The sequence below is a fragment of the Talpa occidentalis genome, unplaced genomic scaffold (genome assembly GCF_014898055.3).
Source record: "Talpa occidentalis isolate TD23 unplaced genomic scaffold, MPIMG_talOcc4v2.1 talOcc4.2, whole genome shotgun sequence".
Classification (NCBI taxonomy): domain Eukaryota; kingdom Metazoa; phylum Chordata; class Mammalia; order Eulipotyphla; family Talpidae; genus Talpa; species Talpa occidentalis.
The window spans coordinates 116,027,254-116,049,033 of NW_023602073.1; the positions used below are offsets into that span (position 1 = coordinate 116,027,254).

The following is a 21,780-nucleotide window of genomic DNA, read 5'->3' on the forward strand; positions in this document are numbered from 1 at the left end:
CATCACAACCACCAGTGTTACATCCATGTGTTAAAATGGATTAATAAATAAAAAAAGTTTATTCTGGGCTTGCAGAATGTAGCCCAAGGGACACAGCCTCTAGAAGCACCTGAGCTGAATACCCAAAAAACTCTGACAGAAGTTTGCTTATATAGGTCACTGGACAGGGCAGGTCCACTTTTAAGTAAAAGTTTTCAGTCAGTGCAATTCTGATTGGTGGAACGTTTGTCAAGCAGTGATTCATGGTTTCCAAGTTGGTGTGTGGCTTGTTTGGTGTGGTTTCATTTTCTTCTTGCCTCTGAACACATCTAAGCATGTCCCGGGGTGCCTGGACTGCTGACCACCTCAACAGCCTCCCAGCTCTGATTGTTACCCAAACTCTGATTAGTCCCATTTTTTTTTTCTTACTTTATTTACACTAGCTTCTTATTTAAAAACTTTCCTCCACTACTAGTGTAGTGAAATCAACTTTGGGAAGAAAACAAAACAAAATACAAAGAAAGAAATATTTTAATATGTTGGGAGTATTTTCTTTCATTTTCCAATCTTATAACCAATCTTATCTTACTTTCCAATCTTATCTTACTTTACTAGAAACATAAGCAGCTATCTAACCTCATAAAAGTGCCATGCTTTCGCTATTGTTATTCAGACTTTATAACTGTTGCCATGAACTTGGAGATAACCACACATGTATATTTTAAGTACGACTTCCTCAACTTTACTCTCCTGAATCAAAGTTTCTCGACATTTTTCAGGGGACTGATTTCCACTGCTTATCAAAACTGCTACTGAAATCTCCACCCTCTTTATCAACTCGTAGAAATTCGCCATCAGAGACATCTTTAAATCTATGTCCAGTCGCGTTCATTTACAAATTCCAAAGTGGAACCTAAAAATCTGAACCTAGAACTCAGGCCGCCGAACTTCCAGTAGATGCCGCCCCCGGATTCACCCCGACTGGCTATTAAACAACTGGGTCGACCCTTCCGGACCCACCGACGCACAAGCAGAACTTCCGCCCCTCTGCCCACTGGACTAGGTCCCTGGTTCAACTCCCGGAGGTTGCCCAAGGAACTTGGACCTAACGAACAGCGTGGAAACCCCTTGTACTCCGCCACTAGCCTACTTCACAACTCGCCCGCCCACCGCGCGGGGGCCCGAGGGGCGCCCTCGGCATCCGGAAGTGACGAAGTCGCCTACATCGCGGTAAGCAGTTTCCGGAGACACGGTCCAGCCCAAGCTGGAGAGGCCGGCCCTCAGCCCAGAAACATCGAGCGCGGATGCCGCGCTCAGGGGCTTCTCAGACTCAGGCGCTGCAAAGCTCGGGCACCGGCGCTAGGTGTCCGTGGCGAATGCCTGACCGGGAGCTTTCACCAGACAAGCAAATTCCGAGCGGGCGTGGGGCAGGCAGCTAATCAGTGGCCCTTGGATCAGACCAAACCAGTAGAGCGCAGAACTAGGGAGCAGGCGGAGGCCGGTGCGGGGCTGTTGCTCAGCAGGCCGGGTCTGGCTTTGGACCCGGGGCCTCCCAGCCGGGGACTCTGCGCTTGCGCCCGTGTGGCCGCCGCCAGCTGTACCGGCGCGGCCGCGGTCCCGCTGCAGCGCGCCGCCTGCGTGTTGGGCGATCCATGGGCTGCAGCGAGGGCCACGATGACAGATTACGGCGAGGAGCAGCGCAATGAGCTGGAGGCTCTGGAGTCCATATACCCCGACTCCTTCACAGGTGACTTGGAAGGCCGTGTGGCCGACTGCCCGGGGCCGCATGGCGGGGCCGCCGCGGCCCTCGGCCTCCGGCTTGGGGATGGAACCGGGTACCGCGAGGCCGCGTGGTTACCTGGGCCGTCACTTTCTTCTCAAGTTCCTCTCCTGACACGTTCAGGCACTTATCGGGTAACTCCAGGAGTATTTCCCTTTCTGCGCTTATTCCCTGCAATCTAAGCGTCTGGGGGAGGTCCCTGCATGTCAGGCCTGAAATTGAGTCAGGGGCACTTAGGTTTCGGTGTAACTTCCAGAAACTCGAGGTTTAGCCAAACTACATGAAAAACACATTCGCCAGGTGGGGAGTGAAGTACTCTTTGTAGAGCCACAAAGGTGTCAGCTCTCACTTCCATTGAGTAAACGATGTTTTTCGTATAATGGTGTTTTAAAGCCCGTGGGATTCAGAGTGCTGCCTTAAAGTTACCCCAAATCAGTTTGAGGGTAGTGTTGTCCCTGACATTTGTCGTTTCTCTTTCCTTTTTAAATATACTGATTTTGTGCAGAATGATGAATGAATGATGTGATCCGAGTTTCAGTTCCATTGTAGAAGCACAGGTTGTTAAACTGGAAGGGTTATTAATCATCTTGTAGCCTGGACTCCCTTGCCACAAGCAAGGTAATGGGGCCCAGAACTGGCAAGTGGATTTCTCAGGATTACCCAGCCCTCAGCGGCAGCATTGGTACTGAGTTAGGTCTGGAACCTTTTCCTGTTCTTTTACCTTCTTCTTCTTCTTCTTTTCTTTTCTTTTTTTTTTTTTTTTTAAAGATTTATCTATTTATGCATACAAGAGCTGGGGTACAGGCCAGAGTTGCGGGGGTGTGGGGGGGGCGGGGTGAGAGGATTCACCAGAGACAGACTGGGGAACAGAACAGGCAGACTGACTGAAATACACTGCTGAGGGGAGCAGCAGGCGAGACAGGAGAGGTCTGCGGCACCATGTGGGTAGTTCCCTAGCCGGCAGTGAATCAAACTCGTGCAGCAGAGACTGCTGACTGCTTCATAGTGCGGTGGGCAACCTATTGCGCCACCAGGGAGGCCCCTCTTTTACCTTATAGACGTGTGGGACTTGGGATCTAGCCCCAGGTGGGATGAGGGGGAGCAAAAGATTACTTGATAGGTTGGCCTAAAGTATATAAATAGGATTGACAAGTTCATTAAGTATAAACTGGGTCTTGGCCCAGATGAGTCTGAAAATGCTGTAAGATAACCATAGCAATGGGGCTTCTTTCACATTTACTTTCCATTTCGGAGAAGTGATCAAATACAGCCAGTACAAGGAATAGAACCTAAATTTCTGGTATTTAAGTGCTCCATCCCTTCCTTCTAGTGTTGCCCATCACCGGTTATGAGAATTCAGAGCCTAAGATACCTTTTCTCAATTAGTAAACTCCAGCCCCTCTCCCTTTCATTGTTTAGCTTAGTTTCCTTAGCTCCACTTTTTGACCACTGCTTGCAATGGTAGCAAATTTTGTTCTGCTTTGCCAACAGGCAGATGTCTCTCAGCTACCCCTGTATAGCGCCAGTCCTGTTCATGTTCTCTTTCACCAGCAGTACAGCTGTGCTGTGAGGATGTTTAAGGGGATGAGTGAAGAGGGGTTTAAAAGTGTCATTAACTGGGTGAGTGTGTATGGAGTCTAGCTCCCTTCTCTATCCTTGCTTGTATATCAATGTCTAAATAACAAAAGAACATAGGGTCAGTTGTTGAATATACTCAATTGTGATGTTTGGTCATTTCCAATGCTTTGGAAATGTAATTAGGCATGAAAACTGTGTAGGCAGAGTCAAGAAAGCATAAAATGTGCCATTCATTTCATTTCTTTGGACATAAAGGTATTTCTCATTGAATACTGTACATATAAACATTTATAACAGTGATTCATTTTAACTCTAAAACAATCTTGTGGTTCTTTCAAATTGTACTAGGCTCTGATACAATTTAGTATGTGATATGTCAGATGAAAAGGCCCTTGTGGATTCTGAGCCAGGATAATGAAAAGCCATTTATGAATCTTTGCTGCATTCAAGTATTCAGCAATATCAGCTGAGCCTGTCTGTCATCCTTTTAAACATTCCTACAAGTTTTGCAGTAAATAAACTAAAACGCCTTGATTAATAGTTCTTGAGGAACTTTGCCTTACACTTAATCAGGATCTTTGTGAAACCTCTCAGGATTTTGGAGTAAAATGTTTCCTCTTTTGAAATCTTGAGGATTCCAAACTTTAATATTTTCATACAAGGTTTAGGGAAGAACTTACTTGTGGTAGTTTTCTTTTTTTTTTTTTTTTTTTTTTTAAATTTTTTTTTTTAATAGAGGCATGTTTTTTTTTTATTTATTTATTTGTTTGTTTGTTTTGTTTATACATGCACTGGGTACAGTCAGAAGCGCGGGAGGGTGAGAGAATTCACCAGAGCCAGAGCACGGAGCAGAGCAGGCAGAAGGACCGAAGTACACTGCTGAGGGGAGCAGCAGGCGGCAGGAGATTCTGCGCGCCATGCGGGACCCGCCTCCGGTGGCGGGGAGCAGCCGGGGATTGAACCAGCGCTGCAGAGGCTGCGGGCAGCTTCGCAACCCAGCGCTCAACCGCTGCGCCACCGGGGAGGCCCCACTTGTGGTAGTTTTCTAATGTCATTTTGAATCGCATTTAATATTAGATTTGGTAATTGTTTAATACTGTTGATGATGGAAGTGAAAAAAATCTGCATATTTATTTTTAAATAGATTGCTGAGTGCTTGACATTGAAGCTTTGGTTAAACAGCATGATCCTCTTGTGGATGCTGAAGAGGCACAGTTTCAGCCAGGCATAGTCCTAACCATATAGACCTGATTTAACTTCAAGTCCATTGTTTGATTTCTTGCAAATAGCTTTTGGTTTGGTGTTGCATTTGTTATGAATTATAACAAACCATTATTCACTTTCTTTTTGCCTATTCTGTGGCTAGATTGTATATTGAACCAACCCTCCTAACAGCTATCCTTCTAAAATATAAATACTAGTCTCTCCCGATCTACTATCTCCTTTGCAAGGCCCTGCTAAGGTAGTAGAATTTGGTTATTTCTATTTTTGTATCAAAACCTCTGGGTATAGGAAGTTTTGTTGGAACAAATTGGTTGGTGTCAGGCTTACCAGAAGCTTGTCAGTAGCAACCATAAACATATAACAGTTATAATTGCATCTTAGAGATGGAACAGAAGTGATCTTGTGAAAACAGTTTTTCTAAGACAGATACTTCCTAAGAACCAAAGGGATTTATTTTAATAACAATTGTCTAGTTCTTTGTGAAAACCTTAATGTCATTTTTGTGTGTTTTTTTAGTGTACCTCTTGCTACTGTCTCCATTATCTCTGTTCTTGACAGAAATCCTTAGTCTGTCCATTTTACCATCATCTATCCCTATGTCAGCCCAACAACCTTACTTTTTGTCTCAGAAGTATATTGATACACTTATACTGGTGAAAATCTGGTAGCTTAGTGAAGGCTAATTATTCCTTCATCAGAACTCATGAATCCAGTTAAGTAACTTTCCCATTCCTATTTTAGTCACTTCCAAGCTTTGAAACATTATCTCTTGGGCCTCCCCTGGTGGCGCAGTGGTTGAGCACTGGGTTGCGATGCTGCCCCTACAGCCTCTGCAGCGCCAGTTCGATCCCCGGCCACACACACAAAAAAAGAAAGAAACATTATCTCTTTCCTTGCTTGTTTGATTAGATTCATCTTTGACAGAAATTGCACCCCCCCCACCCCCCATAACCAATCAACCAACCAAACCTTTAAAAAAGGTTAATGTTTATTGCTCTTGCATATGAAAAGAGAGATGTGGCTCCATTCCAAAAGCTCCTCAGGGACCCAGGAGTCTTAGTTCTCTGGCATCTTGAAGATGTAATCTCACCCTCATGGTCAAGATGGCAGCATTTCCTTTCTAGGCAGTAGAGCAGATAAAAGAATGAAGGGGGGAAAGAGCAGTTTCTTGAAGGAAATTTATGGGAAACTGTCAAAGGAATTATTTGCTTCTATCTCATTAACTGGAACTTAGTCATTTGCTCAGGCTGCTTGAAAGGGAGTCTGAAAAATACGGTCTTTTCATGCCTCTTTTTATTCTTGTGGGTCACTGTGCTCAATTGGAAATGGTATAACTGGAGGAGGGGATGAATATATGGGAGGAGAGTGAGTATTGGGGGACTATTAGTAGTTTTCTCCACTATCTTCTTTTTTGGTTGTTATTGTACCTGGCTCATAACTTTTTCTCTGTGTTGGCAGCGAGGGTGTTGTATGTATGTCCTTGGACAAATTATATAATTTCTCCATACCTCAGTTTCCGTACCTGTTTAAGGAGGAATAATGTAAGTGTAAGTATTTTGTAACTGTTAAATGTAGGATACTCTTTACTAGAAATTTACTATCTTAGTTGCTCATTTTTCTGATATGACTTCATAATTCCTTATCTTTGTCAATTAACAGTTTTGATTTCCATTTCTTTTAGATGCAAAGCCACACCTTGGAAATGCATTTTTAAAAATTTTGTATTCTGAAATTTTCTTTCTCACTATAACTTTGTAGCCCTACAGTTCTTTCATTCCCATCTTTTATTGACCATGCCTCTTTTCATGATTTCTCATGGATTAATAATTCATAAACTTCTTTCTTGTCCATCTCGCCTCCCAGTTCTGTGTATCTCCCAACATCGAACAGTTCTTTGATCTTCTTGCTAGAATCTACATGTCCTCCATATTTCCTCATTTAACAAATATTTGCCATGTGCATTATTACAAGCTCAATCTATTCAAAAAGACAACTGGTAACTATTTACAAAACATTCTGTTAATTCTTGCAAAGAGACATATATAGGATACAGTTGGAGCATAGGAAGGAGGAGGGGTTGAATTGTTTTGGAGAATGAGGGGAGATAAGTTTCCAGGTGAATGAGACTGGGGAAGGACGCAGGGTTTGTAGAAGCATGACTCTGTGAGAGCAAAATTTATTCAAAGGACAAGTGACTTGAAATTGCTGGAACATAAAGGGAGAAGTGAGTCATGGAAAATGAGACCCGAAAAGTTAGCAGGGCCCAGATCACAAAGGGCCTTGTTGGGGATTTAAATATGATCCTATGGGCCAGGGGATCATTGTCTACCTATATCTACCCACACTTATCCCCCCTCCCTCCCACCTCCACCACACACGCAGCCATGTCATACTCAGCTCTCCATAGCTGGGGTGGCCTCACAAATAAACTCATGTTCAAATTATGGATACTTTCTAGTGTGTTGACTATGATTCCAACCCATGCTCACAGCTGATCCCAACACACTGTGTACAGCATACAGTAGGCTGATGATGATGTGAACATCTGTTTGCTAGGAAACTCAGTGACAAGAGACAGTGGGGTAGCATGGGGTGGGATGGGGAGGATCATCCTTCACCTCTTCTGGAAACTCATCCCTTGATTTTCATAATGCTGTTGTCTTGAGTTTGTTTTTACCTTCCCTGACTGCTTCTTTTCCTTTAACCGGGCACTTTTTTCTCTTACTCCTCCCTCCCCTCCAAATTTAGAGGGGAGAGCTGGTGTTAGCCCTAATCTCTCTCTCTGCTTTCTCTCTGACTGTGTCCTTTAGTCTAATGGCTCTCTTTGAATGATCCCAAATTAAATTCAACTCTCTGGCTCCATTTACCCATTTCTAATTGCATACTTAACTGAGAGTACACTGTGTCCTTCAAATGTATTGTAGCTGATTTTTTGGTATATGTTTCTTGTGTCTGTTAGTTGTACCATCTTCCTCTGTGTGGGAATTCAAAATACCATCTGTCACTATCTTAGATTCCTCCCTTTTCCTTGTTATTCTTGTGGCTGCTGCCAGCCAAGTTCAGAACCTCATTAACTTCACTGGGACAATTTCAATAGCTATCTAGTTTCATCCTGAAACTCTTAAGTTAATTTATTCAGTTCTGCCAGTTACTAGCTGGATAGTCGTAAGCAAATTATGAAAGCTCCTTGTCTTAACTTCTGCATCTATAAAATTGGGGTATTATAGTTCATTGATTCTAAGATGTATTTTTACATATTTACACTTCTCCAAATTAGAAATTTGCCTTACAGTTGATTATATATAATAGTTTAATTGGAAGCTTCTTTTTCCTTTCTTAAGTCTCCTGACTTACATAAAGTAGGGTGCCTCTCATACTTGATGGCCTTAAGTTTGGTGAAATACAGTAACAGTATGAAATCATGGCCTTGGTAAAAGAATGAAAGGATCTTCATATAAATATACAACACATCACAAAGTAATGCTTAATAAGCGTTAGCTGTTACTGAGATAGAGCCTCAGGGAGTCCTCGAAAATGACACTATGTATTACAGATGTTTGTTAAAAAAATTGGTAGGTCCAATCATAAAATCTTTATTATAATTACCTTCTAGGCACTTATTCAGCATGGACTGCCTGCCTGATACCCACTAAAATGAGTTCATTGAGTCTTTTATCTCCTGGCAAGCACTGTTCTAATAATCACGATGCTCATCATTGCTTCAAGTACTTCTAACCTTCAGTTAAAATGAAGGCATTTATCTTAAAAGTTTCATTGATAATGTTTATGATGTCCTTTGAAGTTCTCAAGTAGAGAAAGCTAAGTCATTTCTTTGGTGACTGGGCAGACACCCCCCTTGTCTTACATTTCAGATAAAGGCCCTGAGCTGCTACCATTCTTGACAGGGTTCAGTGCTTCCCAGGTCAGGAATGCAGCACAAACTTTTCTTAGAGATTCAGCAACAGGCATGGGTGAATTGAACTTTCCTTGTTTATTTTCTGATGGTTCTGAATATAAGTTTTCTTTGTTATTATTTTTCTCCTTTCATTCCCCTTAGGGTAGTAAGCCAGAATTTAGTGTTTGTCAATACTGCCAAGCATTAATCTAGGGGCGCTCATGGAGTTTTTACAGTATTCATCTGGGGAAATAGGTACTAAACATATATAGTATGAGATAAAAATCAGGCCGTAAAATAGCATATAGAACTTTCTTATTTATGTAAATATTGATTACATGTCTTGTCTACTTAACAAATTATAAGTAAGTTGATACTTGGGTTCAAGGTGAATTTTGTAAGTCCATGAAAGATGGTATAAGCTCAGTAATTTGTAAAAGAATAAAATTTGGTTTTAGGCATGATGTGGGGGAAAGAGATAGCTAGAAAACAAAAACTAACAAATTAACATTTAATCTTTGTCATGGAGAGTCTGAATTTTTCCTTGGAATATATAAGTACAAAAGTTAGTGATCGTGATGCATATTTATTAGTGCAAAGTTTTTGATGGGAAATAATAAACTTTTTTTTGCAATTCTATTTGGTAATGTTTTAGAAGGTAATTTCCTATGTATAGATGGAAGTTTGGAATTAAAAGGTAAATTATTTTGAGTTGATTAAAAGGTATCTACTATTTGGGATGTCTTTCCAGATTAATGATGACTTTAGTTTTGAATAGAAAAATAGGTGAAAATTTTTTCACTTGAATGGTGTGTTCAGTTTGTGTTTGTGGATATGGCAGGACAAGCTAGGGATCAACTTTCTGGAGAGAGCAGTGATAGTTTGCTAATAAGGAAAAACATCTGTCTTAGGAAGGATCTTAATAACTTAACCTCTCTGTATATTTTCTTGCAGTATTATCAGAAAGTCCACACAGCTTCACCATTACTGTGACATCTGAGGCTGGGGAAAATGATGAAAGTAAGTTTATATAAAAATCCCTGCTGGAGTACTTTTAGAGCCTCTCAGGAATTTTAGTCATTCTGCCGCCATTGTACTGGCCATTGCAGGGGTAGAAGTGCTGCAGTGCTGTTAGGGTCCTATTATGAGTATGGTGTTTCTAGCCAGTATTTACTATGTAAAACATGATTTCTAGAGACATATAGGAAGTCAGTGAAATATATTTTGACACAAATAGCTTAGTTTTTTAAGTGAAACAGAAACATTAACAATATAGCAGATAACAAAAAGATAGGAGATTTTTGTTCAAAACAAGTCTGTATGTACACATATTTCAGTGGTTGCTGTGGTATTCCATTGAGTGTGTTTTTATTTTGATTGTTTATTGGACATTTGCTGTTATAAATTAGGATGGATAAACACATTTTTAGATGTTCCTTCTCTTTTCAGAATGGATAGTATACTGTTATTTAAATGTGTATCAGCATAAAAACTTTTGTACAACTGTAGAACTAAGACAAATACACAAATTGAAATAAAGCAATGATAAAACTAGTAAATTAAAATTAAAGTAATTCAAATTTGGCAGATGTTGGGGTGGAGTGGCTAAAGTTCATTGCCACCTTTCGTTTAGTTCAGTTAATATTGTAGTGTATTGAAAACATGTAAGTTTGTGTTAACCTCAAGGATTTTTTTTCCCTCTAAGCTTGTCAACTAAAATTCTGCATTAGCAGTCAATAATACAATTTCAGTGGTATCCTGTGATAACTCTAAACCTATTTTAACCATTGAAACTGAGGTTAACATTGAGATATTCCTGAAATCTAAATTAAAAGTTGGATATCATTTTTTACATATATATTTTATACAGTGATGGCTATTGATGGAATTGTTAATTGTATTAATATTATTAACTCTGTTTTTTCCTTAGTGTGATCCTAAATTTCTGTAATGAATATCCATTACATCATATAGTAGAATCAATATATTAATAAATCAATAAGCAGTAAATCTAAAAATTCTTATTCTAGTAATACAATTAGAAATGTGGGGCCTCTCTCGTGGCACAAGGGGTTAAGTCTCAGCACTCTCAAACTATCAGCAGCCACTGCAGCATAAGTTCGATCCCCGGCTAGGGACCTAACCCACATGGCATAGACCACTGTCTTGCCCACTGCTCCCCTCAGCAGCATATTTCAGTCAATCCGCCTGTTCTGCTCCCCACTCTGTCTCTGGTGAATCCTCTCACCCCCGGCACTTCTGGCCTATACCCCAGCTCTTATATGCATAAATAAATAAATTAAATATTTTTTAAAAATAAAATAAAATTAGAAATGTGCTGATGAAAGAAAGAAAAACATCAACAATACTATACATTTATTACTGATGTAACATTCCGTCATATATCCATTGATTCATACAATTCTAAAACCAAATCAAACCAGCACATTTTAAGATGTTTTTTCCTTCTCATGGAGAAACATCTATATTTGAGTTTAAATCAGGTTTTAGTAACTAAAAATGTGGGTTACAAGAAAGGTGAAATCTAGATAAAGGATCACTTGTTGCTAATATAACACAAATTCTTGAACACTACTATTTAATTGCAGATATTTTCCATAGAATTGAAAATTTACGGGTCTGGGCTGCAGAAAGAGATACCTTGCACTGATATGCCTGTAAAAATCTCACTCCTGTTTCAGATCCATGAATTGGCACAGGACAAAAGAGTGAGTAAGATTGTATGGATGAGTGAGATAAAAAGTTTCTTTGGGCCTCCGCAGTGGCGCAGCGGCTTGAGCGCAGTGCTGTGAAGCTGTCCGCAGCCTCTGCAGCACTGGTTCGATTTCTGGCAGGCCAGGGAGATTCCTACATGGCGTGGCAGACCTCTCCTGTCGCGCCCACTGCTCCCCTCAGCAGTGTATTTCAGTCGTCTGCCTATTCTGCTCCCCGCTCTGTCTCTGGTGAATCCTCTCACCCTCCTAGCCTCTGGCCTATACCCCAGCTCTTGTCTAAAAATAAATAAATCTTTAAAAAAGAAAAGTTTCTTAAACCACTTTTCAAACTGTCCATTTCAGAACCATGTTCTATAGCGATGCCCTACTAGCAATTACTTATTGGCATTGTACAGATAGAAATATAGTCTCCAGAACTAAAGCCATATCTCTAGAGTGGAAACTGATTCTGAGAGTTTCAGGTGGTAGTACTTTTTCTATACGTTAGATTCAGTATTTTTTGTTCACTTTAAGGGGGGTTTTAAAAAGAATAATTTTCATTCATCCTCTTTCTCAGATATGCAGTATGGTAAAATACTAATAAGAAGTAAGCATATCATGAGTTACATATTTTTTTCACTTATATTTGTGGTTTGACTTGTTCATGTTAGTGATTATCTGGTTCCATAGTAACCTTGTTTTTCTTTGCCGGAAAAATCTAATGTGCTTCTTTTCATTGACACATGTTCAGCCAAAATGTTGATCTCTCCATACTTTATATCTTAAGGTATTCATATCAGACTCTTGTTTCTTTAGCTGTCCAGACTACCCTCAAGTTTACATACAGTGAAAAATACCCAGATGAAGCTCCTCTTTATGAAATATTCTCCCAGGAAAATCTAGAAGATAATGATGTCTCAGACATTTTAAAATTATTAGCATTGCAGGTAAGTAATTAACATTTAACTTTTAACAACATTTATAAAATTAATTACAGGTTAATTTTAAAAGTCAGAAAATGCTGTTAAACATATATATATATATATAACAGTACATTGAAAAAGCAAAGTTCATGATATATATGTGTATACACACACACACACACACACACACACGCATATTCCCTAAGCATCTTACTTTTTGTTTTGCACCGTATCTTTAAAATTTGACTAAGAAAAGCTGTTTCTCTACCCCTGTTTGAAGCTTAGTCAGCACTGTGACTTTTAGGTGATTAAAAAGCCCAGTAGGTACTTGTAATAAACACCATTTCAATTTGGTTCTCCGAATGTCTCATGCAGCTTAAAATTCCAATTTTGAAATACTAAAAATTCCCACTCCCTCTGATCAGTTGCAGGCTAGTTGCCTACTATCTGGGAAGAGGACTGGTGATGGATTTTTCATTTTCTCACCTCTCATTCTCCCTAAATTTATAAATGGCAGCTATGGTATTTTAAAAATATCTAGAGCTATTAGAGAGTACAATTTGAAAGAGGACATATCTGACATGAGTTTAAACTGATCCTGTATCCTGTTCACTGTTACCAGAATGACATACTAACTCTAATATCATTTAATATCACATATATGTTTAGCTTTTAAATGTTCATTTATCCAGGTGTCTGAACTTGTGGTGTAATTGAACTAGTGGTCATATTGTGTGTGTGCGTGCGTGTGCATGTGTGTGTGGAGAGGGAGAGAGGGTATATATAGTATATATAAATGTATAGAGTTCAGTGACTATGGCTAGATGTTTTTCATAGATTAATTTTTATTCATCTGAGGATTACATTTCCTACTACAACTCTTTTTACTGTTAAAATAGGCAGAAGAAAATCTTGGTATGGTGATGATTTTTACTTTAGTGACAGCTGTGCAAGAAAAATTAAATGAAATAGTCGATCAAATAAAAACTAGAAGAGAAGAAGAAAAGAAACAAAAAGAAAAAGAAGCAGAAGAAGCCGAAAAGGTGTGTTTAAAAGCCAAATCATCTTTCATTATTCCGTTAAATCCATGTTTGTTTGTTTAGTTTTTTTTTAATTGTTTGTTTAGTTTTTGGAAATTTCAGTGATTTTTTTTTTTTTTTTGAAATCATAAAAATAAATTTTAGTAAAGCTTTATAAAGAGAATTTAAGAAAATCTTTACTAAGGAAAATTTTAGAAGTCCCTCTTTGGGTTGTTGGCATAGCATGAATAATGATTCATAATCAGTAAATATTAGTAAAGCTCATGCAGGTAAGATTGAGAAATATGGCATAGAATTTATAATTATAAAATCCCCACCAGAGTGATTTAGGTATTTACTAAATGTAAAGAAAACCCCAATTTCTGAAATGAAGTGGAAAAGATAAACTATATTAGCATTATAAATTGATGTGGTTGCAAAACAAAGTAATACCGACAGCAAAAACTGTTCATAATGGTGAATAGCAATGGGGATAAATTCCATATTATCTTTGTTTTCTATAATAAAAATTAAAAGTAGACTTTTCCAGAGTAAATTGCCACAACCAGTGAGAGTAGCTGGTGTAGCTAAAAATCATATTAAATATTTCAAAACTTGAAATCTTAATTTTTATGTAAAGTAAGTTCTGTAACTGTTCTTTTGTGTAGGGGACATTAGGCTTTAGTGTTTAAACTATTGTCTCATTTATCTGGTGATTTATGTCTTTTATTTTCTAAGCAATTATTTCATGGCACTCCTGTTACAATTGAGAATTTCTTAAGTTGGAAAGCCAAGTTTGATGCAGAACTCTTGGAAATAAAAAAGAAACGAATGAAAGAAGAAGAGCAAGCAGGGAAAAATAAATTGAGTGGTATGAACCCCCCTCTCTCCATTCCTGTTTTCCGCAAAACCTCCTGTTGGACAGGGTTATTTGGACAGATTTCTACAAGAAAATAATAATCCTTAGGTGTCTACGACAAAAAGAGAACATGTAACCTCTACAGCATGACGTTTCTTCACACATAACTATAATTAATTTTTATGACTTTGATTTAAATGTTGTAGTAATAAATCCCCAGATAAGGCTATCATGACTTTCAGGGTCATACCTTAGAAGTAGTGGAGTCAAACTCATTTGTTTTTCTAAGACTTAGGCAGACAAAGTTTTTACTTGTTCCATTTTAATGAAGATACATTTTATATGCCTCTTAGCTGCTTACTGATCTCATAAATGTATTGAAATTCACAGAAAAACAGGTTTTCAGACCTGTTTTCTTAGATTATTGTACTTTTTAAAAGGTTGTAGGGAAAATGGAAGAATACTCTCTAATTTGAATTTAACATATTTATTTCTTTTAGGGAAACAGCTATTTGAAACAGATCATAATCTTGACACATCTGATATCCAGTTTTTGGAGGATGGTAAGATAATTCCATATGATGTGCTGCTTTTAATATTGAACCATGAAGATCAGAGTGATAACTTAATTTTTCTTCTCAACAGTACAAATACACTTTGAGAATAAAGTCTAGTGTTTGATTTTTTTAAAACATTTTGATAACTTAACCAACTGTAAAGATAGCATTAATTAAACAATTATAGTCATATTGGCCTCTAACAACTTAAACCAGCCACCCTGACTCAGGTGACCTGCTTTCTTCAAATTTCTAGTGTCACAAATTTATGGAAACTGTATTCCATGGTCTGTCCTGAAGCTCTATGAAAACTTCAAATCTGGAACTCTTAGGAGGCCCTCTAACCAAAAATTTTACACTTCATTGCTACTCTTGCAGTCTCTGACGCATCTAGTCCCTTATGCTTGCCTTTTCCTTTATATCCTAATCTTTACCACTCATTCAGTCTTATATCCATCCATTCATAAATAGTTATTGATTCCTGCTATAAGCCAAAGACTGTCCTGGCTGCTGAGGATACAGCAGAGAATAGTATAGATAATTCCCTGCCCTCAGGAAGCTTATGACTTAAATTATTTCTTAAATGGGCTCCATCCTTAGCCATTCCACTCATGCAAACTGCAGTTTTGCATGTCATGCCCTTCTTGCTAGTTGGGGATCATGTATCATCTCGCCTTTCAACCTTGTTCCTGGACTGTTTGCAGGACAAGTTTTAAATACTGATTTTAATAATTTTTCATACAAGAATCTTACTACATTTTTGTCCCAAGATCTTTAGAACCTCAAAAAACACAAAGCAAAATAAAACAGCAAGGACATCCTCATCTTTTCCCTTCTCACATTAGGAGCTCACCTTACCAATTATTGTGTTAAGAAATTTTAGATTGAAAAAACTAAGCTTCACAACAATTTAGAAGTTTTAGAAGTTTTACTATCTTCATTCACGTTAGACTCCTTTCCTATCCAGTAGATCAAGTATCTCCTGATAGTTGATACCAGGATCTGTCTATTTTTTTTCCCTCTGAAATGTCTTTTCAGCTCCTCCCTCCTGATTTGAAAGTATTATTATTTTTCACATTGAGCCTCTTAAATTATTTCCCTGCTTTAGTCTCTTCCTCATTCAGATGTACTCTGTAGTTACTACCTCTGAGGTGATATTTCTAAAACCCATATGTAGTCATAGCATTTCACTCCCTAAAACCCATTGATGGTTCTCTACTCTTTAGAGGAAAAGGTTGATTTATACAATCCTTTAATCTGATTTCGTCTGTCCACTGAGCATCTTCATTTATGCAAAGAAACTCTCTTTACCTGAAAGTTTAAAGATTCCACCTCCAGGCTTTTCTAATATTCTTGGGGATTTGTGCGCTCCACTTCAAAAAACCATAGTTTCTGATTAATTCCCAGAATATAATGTCAACTGTGTTATTCATCTGTGTTATTCCCAGATAATTTTTCCTCAAGAATCTTTTGTTCCAGTTGGAAGCCTTTGAGGTCGTTTTGCATTTATATATACTTCTACTTAGGAATGACTTCATCCTGGTCCCTTTTCTTACTGGTGAATTCAAATTTATCATGAAACTATTTCAAATGTCATCAGCTCTGAAGCCTTTTTTACCTCTCCGAGTCAAAAGTCTGTTATTGTTTGGCTTGTACTTACCAGTTATTTTTATTACTGAACTCATATGCGTGAAGCAAGACTCATTGAGTTAAATTGCAATGGGCTAGAGATTGTGATGATCTGAGAGTGCTGAAATAGCCTACCTTTTTGTACTTTAGACAAACTGAGGAGCAAGAGGTTTAATGCAAAGTCTGGGTATTGCTCCCTTACTGGCCTTCCTATAAACACTTGGAATCTCACAAAAAAAGAAAGGCATACCACTGATTACAGGAGAACTGAATGATGAGGGCAAAGATCAAATCAAATCTATCATTTAATTGAGAAGAATAGTTGAGCTTTATTTAATAATGTATCTGCTGCCACTGTGGGAAGAGACAAACTGATAGCAGTCTCATGGTCAGTAATAATCAACTTTGGATAATGAGGACATATCATCATTGTCTTCAGTTTCTGCCATATAAATAATTCATTCTAGGCAGGATTTTTTGGTAATAACTTCTCTTTTTAGGCTATGAACTGAAGCATGAAGTTGCTCTTAAAAAGTGTGCATCTCTGCCCACCAATGCAGATCATTGTTGGTGTGATTTGCAGTAGTAGTTTAGGATTGCATCAAGTTTCTGTTTGATTCTGCCAATGAGTTGTATCTTTCATCCTGAGAATAAACTGAAGGTGAAATCTTTTCTCTTTGCAGCTGGAAACAATGTGGAGGTAGATGAGTCTCTGTTCCAGGAAATGGATGACTTGGAGCTGGAAGATGATGAGGATGATCCAGACTATAATCCTGCTGACCCAGAGAGTGATTTGACTGACTAATGGACTAAACCCATCTGCAGAGAGGCTTGACTGCCACAGCATCTGTGGCTTTGCTGAGAGGGTGTTAATTTTCCTTTCTTTTTTTCTAAGAAAAAATAATTTTCAGGAGAATATTCTTCTGATAACTTTCATCATTGAACTTAATAAACTGAGCTTAAAATTTCAAATATGAAATGTCAAATTCCTCTTATTGGTGGGAAGAAGCTCACCCCAACAGAAATCACTTGTGCTATTGAAAATAACTATTCAAGAGCACATATGCCACATACAAACAAAGCAATATCAAATCCATGTTTATTTTTGGAGTCAGACCTTAAGGTAAAAACCTAATAACTGAGGAATTTAATGTTTTTCACTATCTTTGACTCTAGACCAGTAGAAGGGAATAGCAATAATACTCAGTATTTCTGTACAGAGAGAAGTACAAAAGTTTACGTTAAATGAGACTTTACTTTTTCTATGAGGAGATCCCTTTTGAAAGTGGCTAGGAGATGCAAAAGAATCTGAAAAGGCTATTCAAGTAAGGTCTAGAAAAGTAATGGTGGGCAACGTAGTGCTGAGGTCAGTGAAGACTTGAAGTGTTCATGATTCCACCTTCTGTTCACACATGTTTTAAAATCTTATATTTCTTACAGATATTGAAGTGAATTTTTGCCCTGTCATTTCAAAATGTAGGCAGAACCTAATGATAGTGTTATAGGACAGGGAGAGGGGCAGCCCAAACCCCGCAAACCTGCCTATTCTACATGGGTTCTGCCATCCGCCGCATCAACACAAAACACATGAGACTAATGGGAAGGATCTTTAATAAAACTAGGAAACAATACAGGTAAGGCAAAGAGTCTAGTTTCTAAATGAAGCACCCAAAATTACCCGTCCCCTCGTGGGTAAAAGTCCATCCATATGGGATCGGCCCAGAACAAGGCCCCAAAGCCTGCTACAAGTCTAAAGCATCTTCCAGTGGGGACCCACAGCAAAGGGTCACAAACAACCGGACAAGCCCGGAAGGAAAAGAGCAAAATCAACATCAAGATAAAAGCTGCCATTGTCCCCTCCCCATGGGTCTCACCCACATCTGTGTCACCCAGTCCACAACCAAAAGACAAGCGCAGTTTCTTCACGTGTCTCTAGGCTCCATGCGCCTCCTCCAGGTCTCCTTCTGGCTCCATCCTGCTTCCTTCCTCAGTCTCTTCTGCAGCTTCTCCTCTTCCTGCTCAGCTCCACCCTCCCTTGGGTGGGACAGGGAACCTCCCCCTTTCCTGGGGACCACCCTGTTGCAATCCCCCCTTTTAATTTTTATTCCACCATATCTGTGGTGGCACAATCTCAGGGTGTAGTCTTAGGAGGCAGTCTTTTTTAGGGTTACAATGTGTGTAAGAGAAGCAACAATTAGTCAGCAGCATTGTCTATGAATGTCCAGTATGACAGTTTTGCATTCTGAAAAATAGTCCATTATACAAGCCAAAAGAAAAAAAAAATTGGAGCGTTAGCTAAAACAAGACAGCAAATATATCAAAATCACAGACAAATTACACACAAACACACAGAATGTTCACAAAGCCCAAGCCAGTTTTTCAACAGCAAATCGACATATGAAACAAACACACTGGAGAAACCAAAAATCACATTTGCGCTTATGGTAGCCAGTGCCATAGGGAAGCCCAATTTCCCCATGGGGCTGACTAACCACGGATGGCTCTGTCCTAAATCACGTTGGATGCCAAATCTGTTATAGGACAGGGAGAGGGGCAGCCCAAACCCCACAAACCTGCCTATTCTACATGGGTTCTGCCATCCGCCGCATCAACACAAAACACATGAGACTAATGGGAAGGAACTTTAATAAAACTAGGAAACAATACAGGTAAGGCAAAGAGTCTAGTTTCTAAATGAAGCACCCAAAGTTACCCGTCCCCTCGTGGGTAAAAGTCCATCCATATGGGATCGGCCCAGAACAAGGCCCCAAAGCCTGCCACAAGTCTAAAGCATCTTCCAGTGGGGACCCACAGAAAAGGGTCACAAACAACCGGACAAGCCCAGAAGGAAAAGAGCAAAATCAACATCAAGATAAAAGCTGCCATTGTCACCTCCCCACGGGTCTCACCCACATCCGTGTCACCCAGTCCACGACCAAAAGACAAGCGCAGTTTCTTCACGTGTCTCTAGGCTCCACGCGCCTCCTCCAGGTCTCCTGGCTCCATCCTGCTTCCTTCCTCAGTCTCTTCTGCAGCTTCTCCTCTTCCTGCTCAGCTCCACCCTCCCTTGGGTGGGGCAGGGAACCTCCCCCTTTCCTGGGGACCACCCTGTTGCAATAGGAAGACAAGCTGATTTGTTCTAATAATGGTTCCAGATATTTTTATCCAAAGTAGATACAAACTTTGTAAGTTGATGCCGCGGACCAGCACAGCAGTTAACGATGAGGCCGTCTCGAGGCCGTCTCAGGGTTGAGAGATTGCGCAGGGTGGTCAGGGATTCAGTTAAAGAAATGACAAACAGACACACTTCAAGAGAGAGTGTAAATCTGAGTGTAATTTTCTTTGAGTTTGTGACCAGTATATATATATTTTCCAAAAGCACAGGAACAATGAATATCAACGAAATCAGCTTGCTCATGGGCTCAGCCATCACTGACAGGGCAGTGATTTACATCTGGACCCAGCCTCATTCTTAAGTAGATAGACCATTAGTTTTGTTTTTAAACTATATAATCGCATTTTTTACTAACTACTTTTTTACCTAAACTATATTTTAATTATTACAGGGTTTAGTAATGTTTCATTTGAGTCAGCCTTGTTTTAAGGATTTCATATGATTTTTTAATTAACAAGCAATGACCTTTATAGAAGAAAGAAGGAAGTTTAGAAAGACAATAAGGGATTGAAGTTTGTAGTTCTAGAAAGTAGTTCTAGAAAGAAGGGATAAGGTTTTTTTAGCATTCTTGTAGTGGTTCCTGGTGGTCGTTATCTTTTGATAAGCTTGTCTTTTCAGGGAACTTTGCTGTACTTCCCCTGCTTCAGGGTGTTTTGCTGTTCTCCCCCTGCACGCTGGTTCCTTGCCCAGCCGGACCTAGGGAGGGTGGCGAAAGCCATTAGCTCTAAGGGTCACTGCAGGGGGAGGTGCAGCAAGTTGACATTATATTCTGGGAATTAATCAGAAACTATGGTTTTTTGAAGTGGAGCGCACAAATCCCCAAGAATATTAGAAAAGCCTGGAGGTGGAATCTTTGAATTTTCAGGTAAAGAGACTTTTTTTGCATAAATGAAGAGGCTCAGTGGACAGATGAAATCATTATTACTGGCAGCTGCAAACAAATAGTTAAGCTAAAAAAAAATTCAGGGTCTGGAAATTACTGGAATATGGGCTACGACCACATGCCTAAGATATTAAGAAATAGGTTGTTCGTTTTGATCATTACAGTTCCAAATATATCTAAATATGAGATGGTTGTTAAAATGAATCCAAAATGGTAACTGTAATAGATTGGTTTTTTTTGGATCTTAGACTTTTGAAAATAGGAATCTAGAACATTTTTCACATATACTTTTGTGATAGTTTAATAAAACTTCATGATATTAATTTAAATGTACCTTCTGATTTAATTTTGTTTTTCAGGTGTTAAATGTATCTATCCATTTTTATCTAAAGGCCCTTAAGAGATTAGCATATGATACTAAGGGTATTTGTTTTAAAAGATAAGTATTGATGTTTATGCAAAATAATGCTAAAGGAGAGTGTTGGCAAATTCTCCAAGTTCTAAAAGTCCTTTATTATCAACTAATTTTATGGGATTGTATTTGAGATGGGAACTGTATCTGTGCATGTGTATGTTTTATATAGGGAGGTTAGGATTTGTCTCTGACAGAGGTATTCAATTGATAATTTACTGGCACACTTGAGCCAGCCCCAGGGAACTTGAGAACAGGGGGAAAAAGTTTAATACTAAAGTATAATGTTTTTGTTCACCACTGAAATTTAGTGCGCACCTTGGAATGAATATATATGGTAAGGATGAGAATTGGAATAATGAACTCCTCTACTAACTCTGGGAACTTGAAAGAAATTGACTTACCCTCTGATCCTCAGTTTTCTCATCTGTAAAGTAGGGATTGTAATACTTTCTTATTATGAAAGACTTATTTTAAAAGGGAAAACTAATAAGCATGTTCAGTATTGGTAGTGTGTTACCAGTGAAGTTCTTTGCAAGACTTTGAGCTCTCTCAACTTTGCCATTCCACCTATTTCATCTGCCCTACCATTAAGTTACGAAGAAATACACTGCTATGGACTGAAGTTTATGTTGACCCCCTCAAATATATATGTTGAAATCCTAACTCCCAAGGTGATGATATTAGCTGGTGGGACCTGTGGGAGGTGATGAATGGGACTAGTGCTCTCCTAAGAGATTTTTGAAAATTCCCTGTCCTTTCTGGCATATGAAGTTACAGTGAAAAAGCAGGGAAGCCTCACCAGACACTAATGTGCTGATATCATAAACTTGGACTTCTTGGCCTCCAAAACTCTGGGAAATAAATTTCTTGTTTATAGACTTTTCAGTCTTATATTTTTCTCTTTTGTTATAGCAGCCTAAAGAGATTAAGACAACATTCCATCTTCTGTTTACCAATATTTCATCAAAAACTTATTCAGAGAGAGAACAGATTATTTAGCAATTTGGACAACACCAGCTTGGCTTCCCTCCTCCCCCCAGCTACAGTTGCCTAAGTGTTATGCTACATTTGCATCTGTGGCAGCAAAACCACTTTAAGTCGAACAATTCTGGGAGTCCCAGCTCCTTTCTTCCATATGCAATACATACAG

At 38.9% G+C, this 21,780-nt stretch overlaps 1 protein-coding gene across 2 annotated transcripts; it reads left to right on the forward strand.

Annotated features, from left to right (window-relative positions):
* Positions 1 to 1,560: 1,560 nt before the first annotated feature.
* RWDD1 (RWD domain containing 1) lies at positions 1,561 to 17,131 on the forward strand. Of its 2 annotated transcripts, XM_037520286.2 has the most exons (7): positions 1,561 to 1,726; positions 9,411 to 9,476; positions 11,987 to 12,117; positions 12,993 to 13,136; positions 13,851 to 13,983; positions 14,472 to 14,534; positions 16,841 to 17,131. In XM_037520286.2, exons 1-7 carry the CDS (start codon positions 1,654 to 1,656, stop codon positions 16,960 to 16,962), a joined length of 732 nt encoding a protein of 243 aa, XP_037376183.1. In that variant the 5' UTR covers positions 1,561 to 1,653; the 3' UTR covers positions 16,963 to 17,131. The 2 variants fall into 2 exon arrangements, with proteins under 2 accessions (XP_037376183.1, XP_037376184.1); XM_037520287.2 differs by lacking the exon at positions 9,411 to 9,476.
* The last annotated feature ends 4,649 nt before the right edge of the window (positions 17,132 to 21,780 follow it).

Bases quoted from the DNA above. Each gene is read 5' to 3' on its own strand.
- RWDD1 (XM_037520286.2), top strand. From the start codon at position 1,654: ATGACAGATTACGGCGAGGAGCAGCGCAATGAGCTGGAGGCTCTGGAG. The intron at 1,727-9,410 runs GTGACTTGGAAG...ATTTTCTTGCAG, and splicing joins ATACCCCGACTCCTTCACAG to TATTATCAGAAAGTCCACAC. The intron at 13,984-14,471 runs GTATGAACCCCC...TATTTCTTTTAG, and splicing joins AGGGAAAAATAAATTGAGTG to GGAAACAGCTATTTGAAACA.